This window comes from Diabrotica virgifera, chromosome 4, assembly GCF_917563875.1.
Source record: "Diabrotica virgifera virgifera chromosome 4, PGI_DIABVI_V3a".
NCBI lineage: Eukaryota > Metazoa > Arthropoda > Insecta > Coleoptera > Chrysomelidae > Diabrotica > Diabrotica virgifera.
This window is the reverse complement of record NC_065446.1, coordinates 83,988,302-84,011,130: the sequence shown is the minus strand read 5'-3', so window position 1 is coordinate 84,011,130 and position 22,829 is coordinate 83,988,302. Positions and strand designations below refer to the sequence as shown.

At 30.2% G+C, this 22,829-nt stretch overlaps 1 protein-coding gene across 1 annotated transcript in view; it reads left to right on the top strand.

The window, feature by feature from the left end:
- The first annotated feature begins 5,795 nt into the window (after window positions 1–5,795).
- Window positions 5,796–22,829, top strand: part of LOC114330727 (general odorant-binding protein 19a-like) — a 40,921-nt gene continuing 23,887 nt past the window's right edge. The window contains exons 1-5 of the mRNA XM_028280143.2: window positions 5,796–5,876; window positions 5,938–6,013; window positions 12,590–12,642; window positions 16,412–16,447; window positions 19,067–19,178. Coding sequence (XP_028135944.2) covers window positions 5,817–5,876; window positions 5,938–6,013; window positions 12,590–12,642; window positions 16,412–16,447; window positions 19,067–19,178 — 337 coding nt within the window. The 5' untranslated portion in view covers window positions 5,796–5,816. The remainder of the gene's footprint in view (window positions 5,877–5,937; window positions 6,014–12,589; window positions 12,643–16,411; window positions 16,448–19,066; window positions 19,179–22,829) is intronic.

Here is a 22,829-nt window from a genome sequence, read left to right as displayed (position 1 = left end):
CTAAGACCTACCGAATATACATATCTAATTTCATAAAAGTCGGTCAAGCACTCTCGGAGAAGTAAGGCAACAAACACAGCGACAGGAGAATTTTATAGATGTAAATATATAGATGGCTATTAAAATATAGTGGTTGGGGATAGAAGAGTAAAAATTGAGGCTTGTATGCATTTTTTAATACTACATAATATAAAATTACGATAGACAATTTTGTCCAAAAAAATAAAAAAAATCTCGGGGTTAGGCAACCTCCCTTACAACTTATGGGTATGAAAAATAGGTTAAAACCTATTCTTAGTCCTACAGGATATATGTGTAAAATTTCATAAAAATCGGTCAAGCCGTTTCGGAGGAGTATGGTAACTACCACTGTTACAGGAGAATTTTATGTACACAAAAGTAACTGTGGATTAAATAATAAAAATGGCTAACTGTGACCGTAATTAACCTACGCAAATTTTTTTTTAAATTCGTGTAAAAATACTAGCTTTTGAAATCACAAAGCAGATTTACTCTACAGTATATATTAACAAAGCTATTCAAATTGTTTAGAAGCTAAAAATGATTCTACTTCAGTAAAATGTTTTCGGAATGATAAAAATGACTTTTTATTGATTTTTTTAAACACTTTGAAAATATAGGTATTCTTATTTCAAGAGGTTTCAACGTAATTGCTGTATCGTTAATATTTTCTGAACAATAACATTGCAAAAAAAAACTCTTTGTTATAAACAAATTGAATAAAATTTAAACTAATCGCCGAATAATCTTGAAATTTTAGGGCATTTATATGTTCTAGTTGACTCAACTTTTCGTGCAGTATCGAGGTCTTAAGTTCATTTTCGCAAAAGTTATAGCAAATTTTTTATTTTCGAAATTTTAGTCTTTTTTTTGCAATAAGCGAAGCAACAAATGATCGGCCAAAATTCAAAAAGTGCCATTTTACACCTTTGCTCATCTACTAAAAGAGGAATACTCTAAATAAGTAATTTAATCACCCTATTTTTACCTGTAGCGATTTAAACGAAAAAACTGCTATTTTTGACCCTTATTTGTTAATAACTAAATTTCTCGTCCGAACTGTAACGGGTATTTTTATATTTATAATATATTAGGTATATAGTACCCAAACTAACTTATTTGCAACCTGGCTGCTTAAGTGTCCCGACAAAAACCTTATTTCTCTGGACTAATTATGAACTGACTTATTTTGATATAAAGGAATTGTCTGATAATTCATTTCATTCTATATACCTAATAATCATAAGAATTTCAACTAAAGCTATTAGTCATAATTACAACCATTATTTACTTTGTTGCAAACTTGTTTCAAGTCCGCGTTTCATCCCTTTGGTATTCAGATCCCGTAAGCAAAATGTTCGTTTATATGTTAATAATGAAAATTCCAATATCGGTTCCATTACACAAGAGATAACAAGACTTGGAGAGTCTATTATTGACTTTGACAAATACGTACTCCAGGGTGTTGACCGTGCTACATAGGGATGTAAAACATCTTGAAAGCACCGTGACTCTAATACATAATAGATAACGGGACATTTCCCCGGACAATGGCTAGTGCTATTGGACGATTTGCGGGAGAGAATTATAACGCCGTTTTCGGAATATGTGTGCGGGTAGGAGTAAGGGCAATTGCCACTTCGTGCCTAAGGGCAGTATTTTCTCTACATGTTCCGTCAATAGTTCGATAGTGCATTACGGTAACTTATTGATTTTAAGCTTCAAGCTAAGCTTCAATTTAATGATGCACAATGTGGAGCAAGTTACTATTTTTCAGTTTTGATTAGTATTACTAAACTCTAATTTTTTTAATAGTCCAAATAATGAAGCTTAAAATAGGACAAAACCTCGCAATTTTTACAGAATGGATCGATTTGTTTGAAAACTTGAGAATAAGTAGTGGATAGTCCAAGGACCAAAATCTATATGATGCCGAAAGGCGCTTTTACCGTGGGGGTGGTTGCTACCCCATCTGGGGGGTTGGAAATTTTTTATTATATTTTGACCACAAAAGTTGGTAAAAACATTCATTGGCAAAAACATTCTAAGCAAAAAACGTTCTATATATTTTTGTGATTAAATTAATAGTTTTCGATTTATTCGCTATCGAAAGTGTTAGTTTCATATCGAAAAAATCAATGTTTTTAATAAGTTTTCTGTTAATAACTAAAAAAGTGTTCGTTTTATCAAAACTACTTTACTTAACAAAAATATACATTTGGAAAAAATAAACAAAATCGTTTTTTTTTATTTTCTAAGACCAATAGTAATCGAGCTATACTTTATTATATATGTTAGCTCTTCTTCGTCAAATGCTAAATATTTTAGTTTCAAAGTCAAAAGATGGGAAATCTATGCATTCTTCAAGGGCAACTTGTTCAAAATAATTTAAAGCATTTAAAAATATCTATCTAAAGAAATAGAAAAAAGTCTTTAGTTCAAAAATTAAGTGACATAATGAAAAGCATGTCAGTTCCTCTTTTTTTCAGCGAAAAACTGATCGGAAGCAACCGCCCTAATCACCGACCTAATTCAAATTAGTCATTAACCTTATTTGGTCTTTTTTATTTATGTATTGTTAATAGGTTCTAGACGTTTGACCGGCCTAGAGGGATTGGTTTTTAAAAAAATGGAGTTAAAAGCGAATAACGAAATTTGTGGTTTGGAAAAAATGGCTTTTCTTCAGAATAGATAGATTAGCATCAGAGATACAAAAAATGTTTAATAATAAAATTGTAGCTTTAATAATTTAATTTCCAAGATGCTAGTTTGCAAAAATTTTTTACGGTTAAAATTCAGTGAACTATTGACAATTAAAACTTGTAATAACATGCAAAACCATCTTTACCAACCCTTTCAAAGTCACCTGTTTTTGCGACTGAGGAGTTTTAAAAGATTTAATAATAATACGCTTATAGATATTATCAAAACCTACAAAAATTTTTTCACCTAACTTTCTAATATATAAAATAAAAAGGTTACGGTTAAAAAATCAATATATTTTTTTGAAAAAAAAAAAGGAGAAATCCAATTGGAAGCATAATAATTTAATAATGTAAGTTAGCGGTGTTTTTAGTGATTGAGTCTTATTTATTCTTATTTATTTATGTATTATTAATAGATTGTAGAAATTTGAGTGGCTAAAATGATCAGTTTTTAAAAAACTAGAGTTAAAAGCGAATAACGAATTTTTGTATTTTGGTAGAAAATGCCATTTTCTTCAGAATAGTAAGATGAGCATCAGAGATACGAAAAAATGTTTAAATATGAAATTGTAGGTTGTTTAATTCCCAAGAACTTGATTTGAAAAAATTTTTTCTACTGCAAAAATTGAGTGAATCGAAAATGTTTACAATTGGTATAACATTGATTTTTTCTATTCAGTGATGAGCGCACTAATAACCGGCAAAACAGCGTAAAAGATGGAAAACATATTAAGTTGTGAGATAAACAAGACGAAACTAGTGAAGGTGTTAAATTTAGCGATAGTAAATTACATTATATTGATTGTTCCCCACCTTTAGACGTATCGGACGAGTTTGAGAAATGCCACTGTCACAGTGACAGTTTTAGTTGACATACTCCTCTGATTCGGCTAAAGGTGGAAAACAATCAATATAATGTCAATATATAAGTTATTATCGCTAAATTTAACACCTCCACTAGGTTCATCTCGTTTTATCTCACAATTTATTATGTTTTCCATTTTTTGCACTATTTTGCCGGTTATTAGCGCGCTCATCACTGGATCACTGTATAAAACTAACACTTTCGATAGCGATCGAAAACTATTAATTTTATCAAAAAAATGTATAGAACATTTTTTGCTTAGAATGAACTTTTTTATCAAGTTTGTAGCCAAAATAAAATAAAAAAATTCCACCCCGAGATGGGGTGGCAACCATCCCCCCCATGGTAAAAGCGCCTTTCGGCATTATATAGATCCTTGGAGTATCCACTACTTATTTTCAAATTTTCAAGCAAATCGATTCATTCTCTAAAAATTGCGAGGTGAAAGCTTCGGGTTCCTGGGCTATAATACTTGTGACGAATAGCGTCTCACCTGTAAAGACGTTGGGTGCTATTCTTGTAGCGATAAACTACCACAGAAAATTGAAATAGTACTTCAATTAACTATAGTCCAGAAAAATAAGGTTTTTGTCGGGACACTTGAGCAGCCAGGTTGCAAATGGGTTTTTTGGGTACTATCTATATAATACATTATAAATACAAAAATGCCCGTCAGAGTTCGGACGAAAATTTTATCGTTCGGACGAGAATTTTATCGTTTGAACGAGAATATCGAAAACTGTGATTATGTAAAGTTGTTTAGAACTAAAAACCATGTTCCAATATGTAATTACATCCTTTTTATTGAAATATTTTGAACTATAAAGGTACTTCATTCTTGATCGAACTTAATCTTTTTTGACATACCTCGTATAAATTTAATCAAATTTGATACAAGATGGTTGTTTTTTAAAGTTTTAGACCGTGCAGAACTTTTAATTAAAAATAATTTTTTTTTTTCGTAAAATTAATAATAAAAGAGTTAACATAATTGAAATAAATGAAAATAATGTTGGTTATCCAAAATTTTCAAAATTTTTGTTTTCAATTGGAAGGATGAAATTGCATATTAGAATATTGTTTTTAATTCCAAACAACTTTTCATAATAACAATTTTCAATATTGCAAAAAAAACCTACGTTACTTTTGATGAAATTCAAATTTTTTTAAATACCTTGTATAATATTCATAAAATTTGATATCTGATGGTTGAATAGGTTTTAGACTATGCAGAGCTTTTTATGAAGAATAAATTTTTTTCGTAAAATTAACAATAAAAAAGTTTTTCATATGGTTCCAACTTACAGGGACATACTGTATATATTTATACTCTATACTGTAATATGGGATGAACCTATATAAGGCCCTAATCAGACCTGTTGTTACATATGGGATGGATACAACGACGGACGGAACAACGTCATATGGAATTATCTAGAAAGAGGAAGATAGCCTTCTACAATTTGAATGAAAAATAATGAGAACAATACTAGGGCACAAATATAAACAGACTCTATGTTTATGTCTAGAGTCAGATACATAAAATCTCTTCGCTTAGATTGGATAGGACATATACACAGACGCCCACATTCAGATATTATGTTGAGAAGGATAACAAACTGGACACCACTATAGCCTAAGTGTAGAGAAAGACCTAGAAGACGATGGCTCGATGATTAAATTTAGAAGGAGATATAAGATCAATGAATGTGAAAGATTGGAAAGTTCAGTGCAAGGACAGGAAGAAATGGAAAAGAGTCACGAGAACAGCAAATACACACAGCAAGCTATAAAGGACAGATGAGTAATCCACCATTGCGTTAACTATAATCACTAGGGATTGTAGTGTTTAACGAATGAATGAATTAATGAATGAATGAAGTACCATATCATTAATACATACAATGTTTTTCAGATACTTATTTCAAATGTACCATCTTCTACAAAAACTTATACTAGAACTGTAATTACAAACTCTCGATACTAATTAAAATCTCTTAATTTCCTTTGTTAAGCAGTAATTCTCAAAATAAGGACCCTCAATTATTGTTTACATGCCTAATGATACGCTTATCTTCCTTTACAACTTGTTAATTAAAGACACACACATTAACAACTAATAGTTATCTATGCGTCTTTGGGGCGTTTACCGTGACAGAAAAATCATAAAAGACACGTCGATTGAAGATATTCATTCATTTTTTGTAACTCATTCATTAATCAAAATGTGTAAAATGAAATGCATGTGGGTCATACTAGCGTGCTCTATTATTATGACTACAGGGGTAAGTTGGAAACGTATATTGCGTGTAATAGGTTCAATATAAAAAAATTCAATATTTTTAGTTAAATGAAAAACAAATGCAAGCTGCTATAAAAGTTGTTACAAATGTATGTTCCCAAAAAGCAAAAGCAACTTTAGGTAAGTGATAAACAAAAATAATAACCAGAGAGCGGAATATATGCAAAGTGCATATAGATGCATATATTGCATATTTTCAGACAACAAACACAACATTGCATATTTAAGCTAAACACGATTTATTTTGCATATTTTAAAAATAAATTATATAAAAGTTATATTTTCCTCTCTTAGTTGGAATTTTATAACTTTGATATGAACGAGCTCGTTATTTATCTATCTATCGCTCACCTGAACTTTCCCATTACTACCTGAATTTAACAATTATGGGTGTTCCCAGAAAAATACTATTTTAGTAGCGTAGCAAGTCGTAGGTACCTACCTGCTTTTAAGGGTCTAATAATTATTTTGTCAGTTTCCGGCCAACATTTGTTTAAAGTAAACGTTGTATCGTATTTAGTGTTTTTGAAGTGATTGGTATATATTAAATTTAAATATGTCTACCATTCAAAAAAGTGCTTGGATAAAGTGTTTTCCCGAGTTAAAGCTAAGTGGAGACAAAGTATTTTCGAATGCCTGTTCCAAAATCGTAAGTTACATTCATATTCATATTTCATTTTTTAAATGAGGAACTGACAAACAAAAGCATCATGTCCCACAAAAGAAATGTTTCTGGAAAGAGTGTTTTTATTCGACAAATTCGCTTTTACTTCTATAAAGACGGACATGGAGAGAAGCATAAAATACAAAAATCCATCAAATTTTAGACAATTCCGCTTTGGTTCTTCAGCTTAAGTAACGTACTTTGTTCTTTAAGTAACGTACAAATTGCTAAAGAACTTATGTTCATAAAAGTTCATTTTAGTTTTTTACCAGATCTAATGAAGTCATTAGAACAAAGGAATATACAATTAAGTGATTCGGTTACTCTTGTTAACACTTTTTCTGCTCATTGTAGAAATAAATTAAAAAATCTTTTGGAAAAAAATGAGGGTTTCGATTGTTTGAGGAAAGTTGTACGTAGTTTTGAATGCAACTTTTCTGAAGATCTTACGACTTAATATATTGTTTTATTTTTGAGTATTTTTAATAAGCATTTGCATATTTAGACAAATTTAGAAAAAATACCTGCATATTTGTAGTAAAAGTAATGCATATATATGCGCATATTTTGGTAATGTTGTGTTGCATATATTCCGCTCTCTAATAATAACTAAAAATATTTTATTTCTATTAGGTATGATTTTGTTCTTTGTGTTTATATTATAATTACTATTTATGTCTATTTTTCAAAATTTTCCTTGTCTGTATTAAATTTTTAACCTTTTTTTTTCCTATAACTTTTTAAAGTATATAACTTAGCTCTTCCGACCTAGAAGGCCGATGGCTTGGATTACGAAGTTTTTCCATTATTTCCTGTTTGCTGCTTTCCTTTTTCCCATTTGGAATTTTAAGTTATTTTTGAACATCCTTCTTCCAACTGGTTTTAAGCTACGCTTCTTCTTTTTTCCTCCTATTTCTCCCGTTAGAATTATTTTGGGTAGTCTCTTAGATATGTCCCAACTATCTCAGTATTTATAATTTTATGATAAGCTACGATATTCGGTTCTCCTTTTTCATTATTTTGTACATTTATCCACATTTTGTTCGAAAGGTTTCCTCCAAATATTTTCCTGACTTCTTTTTTTCCCACACTTGGGGCATGACTTTTTCGGATAAATTAATTGTCCATGTTCCACTGGCACGTCTTATCACTTATCACCATCTTACAGGGTGTTTCATTGGAAAACGGAAATACATGAATGGTGAAAAGAGGTTACTAAGCCGGTTCTGGTTATACTACATTTATTGCCCCACCGATTTGTATAACCGAATTATAGGGTGTTTTATTGATTTTCTCCATTTGTTTCTGAATCCATAACTTAAGAGCCGCCTTGTATATTTCTTTGATATTTGACACATATGACCCATTTAGAACCCAAACCGTCCAACTACTAATCACAAACAAAATCTAGGTGCGGATTACCAATAAACTATAAAGTCAGGGTGACCTTGAAACAACACCCTGTATATTGAAATTTTCGAAATCCGTTTGCATATTTAAAAAGGGCACTAAAAATTAAATTTAATATTTCGCTTCAATTTTTTTGCCAGACAATTTAATGCCTTTATTTTGAAGTTACATATTCAAATTTTTAAGAACTGTGTGATTATAAAGCATTAGTCCAGGGTAATAAGGTTTTTTCCATGACACTCGAGCAGCCAGGGTACTGAAGCGTTTTATCGACAGGTAATACCTGTAAGAGCAAATTAACTATTTCCTGCGTCGGATCTGGCGGCCATTTTTATTTATAAACAATTAAGTGTCAAAAAATGGCATTTTTCCCTTTTTTTCAAATCAATGAAAAACAGTGAAACTTATGGTTTTTTTTTAGTACAAATATCTTTGAGGTTATCTAAAAAGCTTTATAATGACGTATTAAAAAGTTTGATATACTCATTTATTGTTAATATAATTGCGAAAAAAGGTCGGAATTGCAAAAAAAAATTAATTTCGCAATATCTATTGTAAAAATTAGTGTATAGCTTTGAAATTTTTGTCATATAAGGGTTCCTTGGTGCTTAATACGTGATAAAAATTTCAAAGCGATTCATTCAATTGTTTAAATTTTATTCAAATTGTTTATCCCAGAGAGCATTTTTTTTACAATAACATAAGTCAGAAAAAAATGAAGTTAGAACCATTCCACAGGTGTCAAATGAAAGAGCATGAGCCATATTTTCAACTTGGTTTAAAAAAAGCGAATAAAAAATGCATTTAGTAGTAATAAATAATCATGCAAAAGTATCGTAAATATTTCCTTATAAACTTTTTATTTTGTTATATAAGAAATTATATATATTTATTACAATTTTTTATCAATTATGATATAAATAACATTACTTGGTAGTTGTGCACTTAAAACAGGGTACAAAAGTTAATTTTTTTGGAAAAAGTTATTCAAAAAGTTTATAAGGAAAGATTTACGATACTTTTGCATAATTATTTATTGCTAATAAATGCATTTTTTATTCGCTTTTTTTAAACCAAGTTGAAAATATAGTTCATGCTTTTCCATTTGACACCTGTGGAATGGTTCTAACGTCATTTTTTCTGACTTATGTTAGTGCAAAAAAAATGCTCACTGAGGTAAACAATTCGAATAAAATTTAAACAATTGAATGAATCGCTTTGAAATTTTTATCACATATTAAGCAACAAAGAACCCTCATTTGACAAAAATTTCAAACCTTTACACTAATTTTTACAGCAGTTATTGCGAAAATATTTTTTTTTGCAATTCCGACCTTTTTTCGCAATTATATTAACAATAAATGAGTATATCAAACTCTGTAATATGTCATTTTAAAGCTTGCTCCATAATGTCAAAGATATTTGTACTAAAAAAAACCATAAATTTCACTGTTTTCCATTGATTTGAAAAAAAAAGGGAAAAATGCCATTTTTTGACAGTTAATTGTTTATAAATAAAAATGGCCGCCAGATCCTACGCAGGAAATAGTTAAAATTTGTTCCTATAGGTATTACTTTTCGAAAAAACGCTTCAGTACCCTGGCTGCTCGAGTGTCACGAACAGGGTATATTTTTGTCTTATTACCCTGGCCTACATGTATAATTGACCTTTTGATAATAAATTATTCAAGTTATTTAATAAATACTCAGTTTAAAAATAATTAATACATATTTACTACATTTGAATGACTCATTTAGTAATCACAAGAAAAATCCAGGTCCGGATTAACAAAAAAAAAATATAAAGTAATGGTGACCTTGAAACTACAACCTGTATATTGAAATTTTCAAAAGCGCTTCAATTTTTGGCGCAGAATATTATTTAATGACTTTAATTTTGAAATTAGATACATACATATTTTGAAATTATTAAGAACTGTGAGTATTAAAAAGTAGGTATTATTAACTTTTAATAACCAATTAATTATGTTAATTAATAAATACTAATTTTAAAAATAATCAATACTTATTTACTACATTGGAACGACCCATTCACTAATCACAAGAAAAATTTAGACCCAGATTAACAAAACAATATAAAGTAATTATGACCTTGACACAACTTGAAACGGATATTGAAATTTTCGATATCCGTTTGCATATTTGAAAAGAGTACAAAATACTAAGTTTATAAATTCACTTCAACTTTTTGGACAGAAAATTTAATGACTTCAATTTTGAAATTATTTCGAAATTTGTAAGAACTGGAACTCTCATAAAAATTAATAAATTCCTTCTATTTTTGCTTTTCTAGTGTACATGTTTTTCTGAGTAACCCCTTTTCTCATTATTTGCCCCCCATATGTTTCTAATATCTTTATTTTTAAAGCCACTGTATGTTCTTTATCTGATCTTATGATTATTTTTTACTCGTTTTCTATTAGTACATGTGGTGAGACCGCTCCCGTCTGAAAAAATTCTGATTCGGTTTCTTTGTGGATTCCTATTCAAAAATGTCTGCTTTAAACAAATCTGAAGGGTACCGGGCGGAATTTTTGGGCAGAAATTGTTTAAACAAATACAAACGATCACGCTTTTTCCTTTGGAGCATATATTTTTAGGTTTTTTGGATCATTCTAAACCAGAAAGGTATCTTGATTTAACATCTGAAAAATGCGAAAATACGCATTTTCGAGGATAAAAACTCATATTTAAATTAGTATTTTTGAGGTTCTCAGATACTTAAATTGAAGATTAAACATTCGACTTCAAGATTCTGAAGATTGATCGCGTCTAAGCTAAATTTATACCGTTGTTTTTTAATTGTTAAATATGCATGTTTATCCGATTTTTTTGCCGGTGCAGCGCGTTCTATTTCAAAAATCTCCTATTTTCCTCCGAAAAATATTTTTTTTGATTCTTTGGGATATTATAAATAAAGTAACTTTCTTGAAATTTTTCTCAAAAGTTATTATTTTTAAAGTTATAAGCGATTAAAATCAGAAAAATGACAAAAAACGCATTTTTGGATTTTAAATCGCTTATAACTTTAAAACTGTTAACTTTTGAGAAAAATGTCTTGAAACTTATTTTATTTAGAATATCCCAAAGAATCTAAAAAAAATATTCTTTGGCGGAAAATTGGAGATTTTTGAAATAGAGCGCGCCGCACCGGCAAAAAAATGGGATGGACATGCATATTTAACAATTAAAAAACAGCGGTTTAAATTAAGGTTAGACGCAATCACTCTTCAGAATCTTGAAGCTGAATGTTCAAACTTCAATTTAAGTATCTGTCAACCTCAAAAATACTAATTTAAATATTAGTTTTTAGGCCTTGAAAATGCGTATTTTCGCATTTCTTAGATTTTTAATCGCCTATAACTCGAAAACTATTAATTTTTGAGAAAATTTACAGGATACCTTTGTTGTTTAGAATGACACGTGATCTTTTGTATTTGTTAAAAAAATTTGTTTAAACAATTTCTGCCCAAAAATTCCGCCCGGCACCCTTCAGATTTCTTTAAAGGGGACATTTTTGAATAGGAATCCACAAAGAAACCGAATCAGAAATTTTTTCAGACGGGAGCGGTCTCACCACAATTATGTTCGTTGTATATTCTCTCTATCTTTGGTTTTTTTTCTTGCATTATTTTGAATATAATATTAATTTATATTGTTCATTTAGTTCTTTTTATCATTCCTCATCGAACCATTCTTTGTATTCATCTGTTATATTTCTAGTGCTGACTTGTGCTGCGTTGGTCATACATATAGACCTGGATCCCGCGTACAAAAAAAAGTTGATTAATAGCAAGCTGAAAATTTGTTATAGCTTAACGTTGTCTAGTTGGACAAACTTTGATGCATGGAAACACTGGAACATAGTAGTTTTAATAGTGGAACAGGTTAAAAATTTGGAACGTCATACTACGAAAACGTCTCATGTATTCTGTTCGACAGAAGTTCCAATTGATTTGCTACCATTTCGTTGCTCTCTCATGCAAAAACCAGACTGGTGTTTACCACCAACTGGGCATTTTAATGATTAGAACACGAAGAATATGTCAAATGACAGAAATCGTGTTGGTTAGTAATAGCAGTCTGATTTTTGAATGAGAGTTTAATGAAAGGGTAACAAATCAATAACTGGAAGTTCTCTCCGACAAAATACATGAGACGTTTTCGTAATCTGACGTTCCACATTTTTAAATTGTTCCACAATAATTAAAACCTCCCCTGTTCCAGTGTTCCCGTACATCAAAGTTTGTCCGACTAGATACCGTTTTTGGTACGCGGGATTCACGCCTAATACTTTTATTTGCTTTCACGTTTGTTTAATATTTAATTTTACTGCAATACTATCTAGTTTTCTAGTGACTATTCTTTCATATTTAATTTGTTCTTCTTCTGCCGGTAGTCTAATACGTTTAGTTGCTTTGTACTTTTTTCGTTGTTTTCTGAAAACTGGTATGAGCTGCTTAATATTTCTTTATCAGTTCTAATTAACCTCAAGTGTTCCCGATAGGAATGGAAAAACTCGAAAAACACGTGTAGATAAATATTATATTATTTTGAAAGTATTTGAGAAGGTCTGACAAAAAATAGCTTTTTTATTTTAGAGGAAATCGAGAAAATGCACCATGGAGATTGGGAAGTGGATCATTCTGCCATGGTAAATATCAAAATTACATATTTTATAAGCTTTTAGAATACTGTTAGCTAGGTAGACGTAGCTTAACATATTTTTTTATTTATTGATCTTTTCGCTGCAACCACAGGGGTGCATAAAATATAATACAAGTAATGTTACCATAACTTATCAAAAACGTATTTTAGATATAGACCAGGGCGCATCTGTAAAAATATTAGTACATTTGGACGTTGAGAGGTGACTCAAATTTTTTTGCAGAAATTGCTTGAAAATAAATCAAATAATAATAATATTTGAGTTATCCTCCCTCTCAAAAAGTCCGGAACATTGTTTAAATAATCAAAATGTCAAAAAATTAAGGAAAAATTCGATTTTTTTCTTCGTTTTTTGATTATAACTTTAAAAGTATTCATTTCCGAGAAAAGTTGCACTGACATAAAAGTTGCGTATATAAATTTCCTACAATATAGAATTGGTTAAAAATTTAAAAAATAGTCACCCTTGTTACAAAATAGCAATAATTGCGAAAAAAACCATACAAAAACAAGTATTCGGATTTTACGTTTTTAAACCATTTATGCTACACTTAGGACCTGCATATTTCACCCAGAAAAACTTTATGATACAGTAAAATAATACGGTAAATTTCATTAAGATCGGTTCAATAGATTTTGCAAAATAAATTTCGCAATCCAGCTTTCGCAAAAAAAATTCATTTTTTAAAAATGTTACAGGGCTGAAAATAAAGCAGATAGCAAGTTGAATTTTTTTTGCTTATAGAAATGTACTGTACCTTTCATTTGCAATTTTGCAGAATTAAAATCGATTAACACCTCGGCGTCAGAAATTTTTTTAAATAAACATTAATTATTGGTGCTACGCGCAGGACAGCGGATAGTTTGCTCTGATTGGTCATTCCAATGACCTTTGATAATTATTGATACATTTTAATTTTTATTACATTTCGATGTAAATAAATAAATTTGTTTATTGCAAAATAAAAACACATACTCTATCCTTTGAAATAACACTTTTATTAGCAAAAACTTTCTTTGTTCATATATTTTAACTTAGAGAATAAAAGTTTAATATTTTTAAATATATGGAATTTTATAACAATATTTCACAAACAATAATAAAATTAGTTTGATTTTTGTGGAATTAAAATATTAAAATACAACAAAATATAAAGTAAGAAAATAATATATTAGATAAAGATTGGAAGAAATTTTGGCGGAAATCAACTTGTGTGAATCGAACACCGCTGTCCTACGCGTAGCACCAAAAATTAATGTTTATTTAAAAAATTTCCTGACGCCGTGGTAATTAATCGATTTTAATTTTGCAAATTGCAAATGAAAGGTACAGTACACTTTTATAAGCAAAACAAATTTCAATTTGCTATCTGCTTTATTTTCGGTCCTGTAACATTTTGAAAAAATGATTTTTTTTTGCGAAAGCTGGATTGCGAAATTTATTTTGCAAAATCTATTAAACCGATCTTAATGAAATTTACAGTATTGTTTTAGTGTATCATAAAGTTTTTCTGGGTGAAACATGAATAGTCCGAAGTGTAGCATAAATGGTTGAAAAACGTAAAATGCCAATACTTGATTTTGTATGTTTTTTTCGCAATTATTGCTATTTTGCAACTAGGGTGACAATTTTTTTGAATTTTTAACCAATTCAATATTGTAGTAAATTTAATTACGCAACTTTTATGTTAGTACAACTTTTGTCGGAAGAGAATACTTTTAAAGTTATAATCAAAAAACGAAGAATAAAATCGAATTTTTCCTTCATTTTTTGCCATTTTGATTATTTAAACAATGTTCCGGGCCTTTTGAGAGGGAGGATAACTGAAATATTATAATTTAAATTATTTTCAAGCAATTTCTGCAAAAAAATTTGAGCCACCTCTCAACGTCCATCTCAAAACAGATGCGCCCTGGACTAATAACCGATTGTATTTTTAACATACATGTTTTCTCTTAGTTCTTCTTATTATATTCACTTAAATGATATGATGTTTCTTTTTTTACAGCTTAATATAGTTTACACTGATTTTATTTTATATGCTTCATGGTAAGAGTTGTTTGACAATTTTTGCTTAATGGTTTACGGATTAAGTAACTGTCACAGCCGCAATCTTTAGGATACGGCGATAAAACCACGTTTCGAAGGCTTCTAATCTGTTTATATCCCTAGTTTTGAGTGTCCACCCTCTACGCCATATAGCAGCACTGACCACACGTAGCACTTATTAAACCCTTGGGGAACGAATATGTCGAAGATACATGGATGAGCGTGGTGTTGGTCGCGATCGCGGTCAAGGTTTACATCGATGACGGGCAGAAAATACCGAAGATACCTTCCTTTCAGTGTTCTTTGCGGTTTCCATATAACCAAAACTTGTCGCAACGTGATTACAACAAGAAATAAATAAGTACACTAGCCGTATCTCCGCCGAATATCACGTGGTTTCAAAACCACCAATAAACTTTAATTTACCACGCGATCAGCAGCTCTATCGTGATGTAAAACAAACTATCTTGTTTTGGCATCGACATCGCTCTAAACCGCGATGATAGGTCGCGAGTGTGAACAGGTGACACATCCTTGGTATCTGCTATCTCATAAGAAAATGAAGGTTTGTTTTGACATCGATGTAGCGACCGAGATCGCGACCTACACCGCGCACATCCATGTATCTTCGGCATGTTCGTACCCTTAGTTTCAGTTGAAGATCGAACTCTAAACGGGTCAGTAGCTTCCTGAATTTTACGAAAGCTCGTCCAGCTTGCTCAGCGCGACATTTGATTTACTTGTCAGATGCCCAGTCTTCAAAAAGCCACGTTCCCAGGTATTTAAATTTGCTCACTCTTTCAATGGACTTGGTATTCAGTGTTCAGAGTTTTAAAGTGCATCCAAGTATTTGGAGGTGATCCTAAATTTGGTCTTTATGATTCAATCTTTAATCCCATTCGTTTACTGTATTGTATGATTATAGGGACAAGTTGTTTAGGATCGTCTAATGAAGAGTGATTGTCACAAATTAAGGCACCATCATCAGCATATCGTAATTATGTTGTTGATAAATACTCCATTCACTTTGAGGAGTTTGTGAGATCAGAAATTAAACCATACTTTATGTTGTGATGCATTACACATATTTTGACCCGCACTAAATACTTTATAATTAGAAATTTTATTTCAGATTTATTCTTATTCTTCGTCTTCTTCTTCTTTTTTTTGTGTAGCCATGACTGTCTGTTTTTCAATGTGCCCCCAGTAAGTTGTCTATTCACTGTTTTTATGGTCCTTCCACTGATTGTTTTCCTATTGGGAAACCGCAGCTCATCGTCTTTGCTACTCTATTTGTTGTCACTTGCCTTATATGATCGTTTCATCCTACTCTTCTACTTCTTACACAGTCCTTGATATTCTTCACCTTGCACCTATGTCAAATATTTTTGTACTTCTAGTTCTCTCTCACAGTGTCTTACCATCGATGTTTCTAAGAATTTTCAATGCTATTTATATCATTATCTTTGTCCTCTCTATGTCAGGTCGTGTTTATTCCGAGCATGTTATTATTGGTCAGATTTATTTCTCCATATATTAATATTGTTTCATTTACGCAACCTGTGGCTCTGTTTGCTCTATTCGCTTGATCTTTTACTTCTGTTTCAGACTTTCCCTAGCTAGATACTGTGAATCCTATATATTTAAAGTAGAAATCAAAATTTTAATAATTTTAATTTTGTCTTATTTCTATTTTTATTTTTAGTGCTACATGTGGTGTGCTTTTAACATGTACAAATTGGTAAGTATTTTACAATTTTTTATTATTTTAACTATACAGTAAGCGCCACGCTACTAGACATGTGGGTAGGTACCTAATTGCTATGCTTATGAGCTAATCCGGTCCGTTCTCAGATGTGACTTTCATCTCTGTCATATTACTGTCAAGAAACTATTCAAAATAATTGTTTTTGCATACAAAAAATACATTAATTAATAGTAGTATTGTTACTCTGCAATAACTTTAACACCAAAAACAATACAATACTTTAAAACTTTTACAACTTTAACAAAATAACAACTATAAACTTCAAATACAGCTGTTCTATTAATTGTCAACTTCCTATATTAATATTTACAGTTTTCGGTTTCTATACATTTTGTGACGTTCTAAACGTCACTAGACATAAAAATAAATTTTGTAATAAGAAGGGTCCAGGATTGTAATAGCTCAATGTTCACGTGTGTCTAGTAGCGTGACGGTTACTGTATAATATTTCTAAACGAAATTGTTTTCACTCATTTTACAACATTAAAATATAAAATTATGAATGAAAATTGCTCGGTGAACTCATCATAGGATTTTCAACTATTGTTGTAAATACTATTCGTTTTTTCAATAAAAATTCTTGTTACCTTAGCAATATTTTTTTCTACAGGTAGAATTGGGAATCATGATATTTTCAAACTTTTTTAAAATCTTTTTAGTTATTGTTTCTTCTTCCTTAGGTGCCGTGCCTCTATTCAGACGTTGGCCGTCATCATGTTTACAATTTTCCTGAAACCTCTCTCTGTCGGCTGCTGCGCAAAATAATTTTTCTACTGTGCAGCCACACCATTGTCTAATATTACGCAGCTATGAAAGTTTCTTTCATGGCTGCGTAATCCTGGCTTTCAATAATGTAATAATGGCTTTCAATCCATCTCTTTCCCTCCACTTTTCCTTGTATTATACGGCGAAGCAGATGGTATTTAGGTCCTCAAATTATATGGCCGAAATATTCTGCTTTTCTCTTGTTTATGATGCTTATGAGCAGACGTTCTGAATTCATCATTTGAATAACATCTTCATTGGAAGTGTGCGAAACCCACGATATCTTTAGGATTTGATAGCACCACAATTCGAATGCTTCTAATTTGTTTAGCATTGTGGTTTTTAACGTCCATGTCTCACAACCATACAATAGAATAGACCACACATAACATTTCAGGACCTGCTATCGAATATTCATCGACAGGTTTCTGTTACATAAAAATAGTTTCCAGGTCATAAAAGCCTTCCGTGATATTTCATTTCTAGTTATTATCTCTTCATCAGAGTCACAATTTACATTTAACCAGCTGCCAAGGTACTTGAAATGATTTACCCGTGCTATCTCTCCCCCATCAAGAGGAAGCAGACCTTGATCTATATTGATCCTTCCAACTTCCATCCACTTTGGATGTTAATCCGTCTTTGAAATGTTAATTTTAAGGCCTATTCGATAACTTGCTTCACTGACTAGATTTAGTAGTGTTTGAAGATCTTGCAAATTTTCTGCAAGTATGGCTGTATCGTCAGCGGATCCAATAGTGTTGATTACTTCTCCGCCTAGCCTTACTCCCTCTTGTCTGTCATCCAAAACCTCCCTAAAATTTCTTCAGAGTTCAGATTAAAAAGGGTGGGTGATAAAACACAACCTTGTCGTACTCCACGTTTAATGGGTAGTTTTTAGTACGACTGTCTTCAATTTGGATAGAGGCTACTTGATTGTAATATAAGTTTTTCAGCAGTCTTATATCGTAGTGGTCAAGTCCTGACGCCTGCAGGCAATCTAAAAGTGTAAGTATCATGTTGTACTCGGTCGAATGCCTGCTCGAAGTCAATGAAACAAACATAAACGTTCTTTCAGGACTTACAACTTTTTTGTAAGAGAACGCGCATACAAATAGTGCCTCTCTAGTTCCTAGACCATTATTTCTAAATCCAAATTGCTTATTACCCATTCTATTTTCGCACATAATTAATACTCGGTTTTGTATAACACGTAAAAGTATTTTAAGTGTGTGTATGACTCATAAAACTGATTAAACTTAAATTATTGTTTAAGAACTTGCAATTAGTTTATTGAAATAATATTTGCCAAATAAAGAACTAACAGTGAATTCACTTTTGCCTGAATAAAACAATTTTGTTATGGCTACTTTTTTCTCAACTGGATAGGTATGTACATGTATCTGAGTACCTACTGAGTATCAACTCTATTGTTTTTAACTGTAAATTATAAAACAACAATATTGACAGATCAAATATTTTTAATACCTAACTTTATTTTGAGCAAATGCAACACTTTATACACATTCTGCAATACGTGTGGTACTGTTGGAAAATTTTGGAATGTCTTAAATTCGTAAACAAATTTATTTTCAATGCAGATTTCAGTCGTCTGCAAAAAAATACATCATAACTTTTGACGGGAAGCAGAAATTCAACAGTTTAAAATTTCCCATTGAATTTCCTTTGGCCCGTTTTACGATTCATCATCCTATATACTATATTATATGAACACCAACATTTTAAAAAATCATCTTACGGTATAATATTTAATCTTCTTTTATAGTTTTCACACAAAATCACATTTAAACTTTGTATATATTTCAGATGCACAAAAACAACACACTTAACTATGCTTCAGCTGTGCAACAACTGACTCAGTTACCAGACAGTTATTACCCATCTGCAGTATTGTGTACGGAAAAATGCAAAGATGAAGGTAAATATTAAAAATTTAATTATTAATAAAGCAGTTAAAAGTTCTTTGGTCTACATTCTTTATACTTTGGACTAATTTTTTATGTCTTTCTAATCTTACTTTGTCAAATGCTTTTTTTAAAATCAGCGTAATAAACATGCAGATCTATGTACATTCATACCCATGCACCTTTGAACTCTGACAATAAAAGCAAATAACTCATCTCTGGTTCTTAGTCCGTTTCTATACCCAAACTATCATCTATTCTTGCTTTTAGTTTTTTATTTATACGATCACGTATGGACTTAACCTTTTAGAAATTGTGTTGAATAATACTCCGTTCAGCAGCATGACTATCTGGATTAAAACCATAGCCATCGTTAAGAATCTATTTTCTTCTCTTATTTTCTTTTAGAATAATTTTTTCTTAGCAATTTTATTTAGTTGCTTTGTATTTGTGTGGCGTATTTTATTCTTCTGCTCTTTTACGTGCTATCTCCACGACGAAGGTTGCCCATCATTATTCCTATTCTAACTTTTGATACTACAGACTGAAAGAGTTCAGTTGAGCTGCATCCAAACCATTCTCTGATGTTTCTCAACCACCATATTTTTCTTTTACCTTTGCTGCGCCTTCCTTGAATATTTACCTGCATTATTAATTTTAGGAGATCATATCTGTCACCACGTGTTAGTGATGGGAAAAACCTACCGGTTTAAATCTAAAACCGGTTTTTTTACTTCGCAATAACCGGTTTTACCGGTTGTTTTTTTGTCCCGGTTATAACCGGTTTTTTCTTTTTAAAGTAAAAACCGGTTATTAGGTTTTTACGGTGATTAGGATTAGGTTAGGTATTATTTTGGATCCCAATCATAATTATTATTCTCAAGTAATTACTCCAAACAAAACAATAATTCAAATTTTATTTTATTTTATAAAATATAGAAGCAAACTGAAAGTGTATATCTCACATCAGCCAGAAACAATTATTAAGTTTTATTATAATATTTCATTGAAAAGATATTTGTAATCATAATATTTACATAGGAAGTGATCTGCGCAAACATTATCTATTTTTCACACTTAACTCTTGACATTGAAAGTGGGTGAAGGACTTTTTCTTATTACCAAAAATGATGCTCTGACTATGAATATCAAATTACTGATTACGAATACGAATCTCCAAGAATTTCGCCACGTTTTCAAAACGATACACTCATACAGGAAGTATTAAATGAGTTAAAATGTAAATTTCTAATTTAAAATTTTTTTAAAATAAATTTTAAATATTCTACAAATACACAAACGTCTTAAAAGTAATCTTTCGATAGTACTAATTTTGATCATATTGATATCGAGTCGAATGGAGTACCGCAAACTAAAGTGTATTATAAATGTAACTTTTTAACCTATTGGATTAAAAAAACCGAAAACCAGTTTTTCCAAAAACCGGTTTTTTGGCCGGTTACAACCGCCAGGTTAAACCGTAAGCAAAAAACCAGTATAACCTAAAACCGGTGTTTTGTCAAAAACCGCTATCCCTACCACGTGTTATAATATGACCCAAATATTGTAATTTTTGTTATTATTATTGTTATTTTGATTATTGTTATTTTGATGGAATCCAGTATCTTCCTGCTAATCTCTTTTCTTCTTAGTACTTCTTAATTGGTTGTTCTCCCTGTCCAGGAGATTCTCAGCATTCTTCAATATGTCCACATTTAAAATGCTTCCAATCTATTGAGACATTGTTTCTTAGGGATCCATGTCTTCACACCATAAAAAAGAACAGAAAATACAAAACAATGTAGTACTTGTTTTCTAAGATTTGGGCTGAGGTCTCTACTACATAATATATATTTCTTATTATTGAATGCAGTTCTAACCTTTTCTATTCTAACTCTGAAGTTTCTTTGGTATAATCGTTTGTTTCATTAATGTTTGTCCCTAAATAGTTATAATTCTGAACTCGTTCTATGGTCTTATTATTAACGTGTATAGTGATGTTTCTTAGCTTTGATCTTTTTTATTTTATTGCTGAACATTAATTTCTAAAAGTACTCGCTAAATCCATAAATATCCCTTATATAAAAAATTTAACATTACTTATAACTATTTATAGTCTAATAGGGGAGTGCAATTAGAATGAGAAGATACAATGTTTCGGAAAAAATCGAACAAGGTTATATTTTCCTAAAACTTTTTTATTAGTTTATAAATATGTTAAAATAAAAAGTTCTACTTACAAATTTCGCCGCTAATTGTTTATTAATTTTAAACAATAACAATTTTTTTGTATCAATGATGTTAAGAATATGGGTGAATTCAACATTTTATTTTGATAAAAAATGTTTTTATTTTAGTTTTGATTATGCTGAACCCGAATCTGACATCACAATTTACAAATTCAAAATGGCGGATTCAAAATGGCGGATTTTTTCCTAAAATTCCTTAAAAAGCAGTTGTGAAATCCGAATTTTTTTAAAAAACGTGTTTGTTTACATATATGTGGATATTTTTGAGAGGTTGCTGAACCTGAATCAAATTTTGATAATTTAAATTATAAAATGGCAGATCCAAAATGGCGGATAACTTAAAAAATAGTTGTAAAATCATAATTTCTTTACAAAATGTATTTATGTCTACATATATTTATTTTTGAGAGCTTTGATAAACCTAACTTAAATGTTAACATTATAAATTATAAAATGGCAGATCCAAAATGCGGATTTTCTAAAAAGAACATAAAAAAGAACATTTTTCTAAAACATTTATTGTCTTTATTTTAACAGGTTGTTGAATCTGAATTAAAGATTAAAAATTTAAATTTCAAAATGGCGGATCCAAAATGGCGGATATTTAAATGAAAAACAAGTAGAATCCAATCAAACAAATATGGAATTTCATTCTTAAAAAAAAAGATAAACAAATAATTTTCACAAAAATATTCAATATTCAAAAAATTGTTGCAATGGAATCATAAATAAAAAGTTATTCTTAGTAAAAAGCTCTGCATATTCTAAAACTTTAAATGCAATCATAAAATATCAATTTTTATCAATTTTGTACAAGATATGTCAATAAATAAAAATTTCAATTAGGAGTAAAATACCTATATTTTTCATAATACTGAAAATTGTTATTATTGAAAGTTGTTCAGAATTAAAAACGATGTGTCAATGTGCAATTACACTTTTATGCAATTTTTTTACATAATACCTGGTATAATATTGATAAAATATAATATTTTATATTTGCATATTAAGTGTTAGACCATGCACAGCTATTTATGACGGATAACTTTCTTCATAAAATTAATAATTAATCAGTTATCATAAATAATAAGTGAAAATTTAATGATGTTTGGTATAATTAATTTGAAACAATATTAAAAAAAAAACAAATTTTCGATTAGAAGGATATAATTACATATTGGAACATAGCTTTTAATTCCAAACAACTTTTCTTTATAAAAATTTTCGATATTGTGAAATATAAAGGTACTTTACTCTTGAGTGAAATTCATATTTTTTGACATACCTCGTACAAAATTAACAAAATTTGATATTTGATGGTTGCATCTTATGTTATATACGATGCAGAGTATTTTATAAAGAATAACTTTTTTTCGTAAAACTGATATTAAAAAAGTTATCAATAGGTTCCAAGTT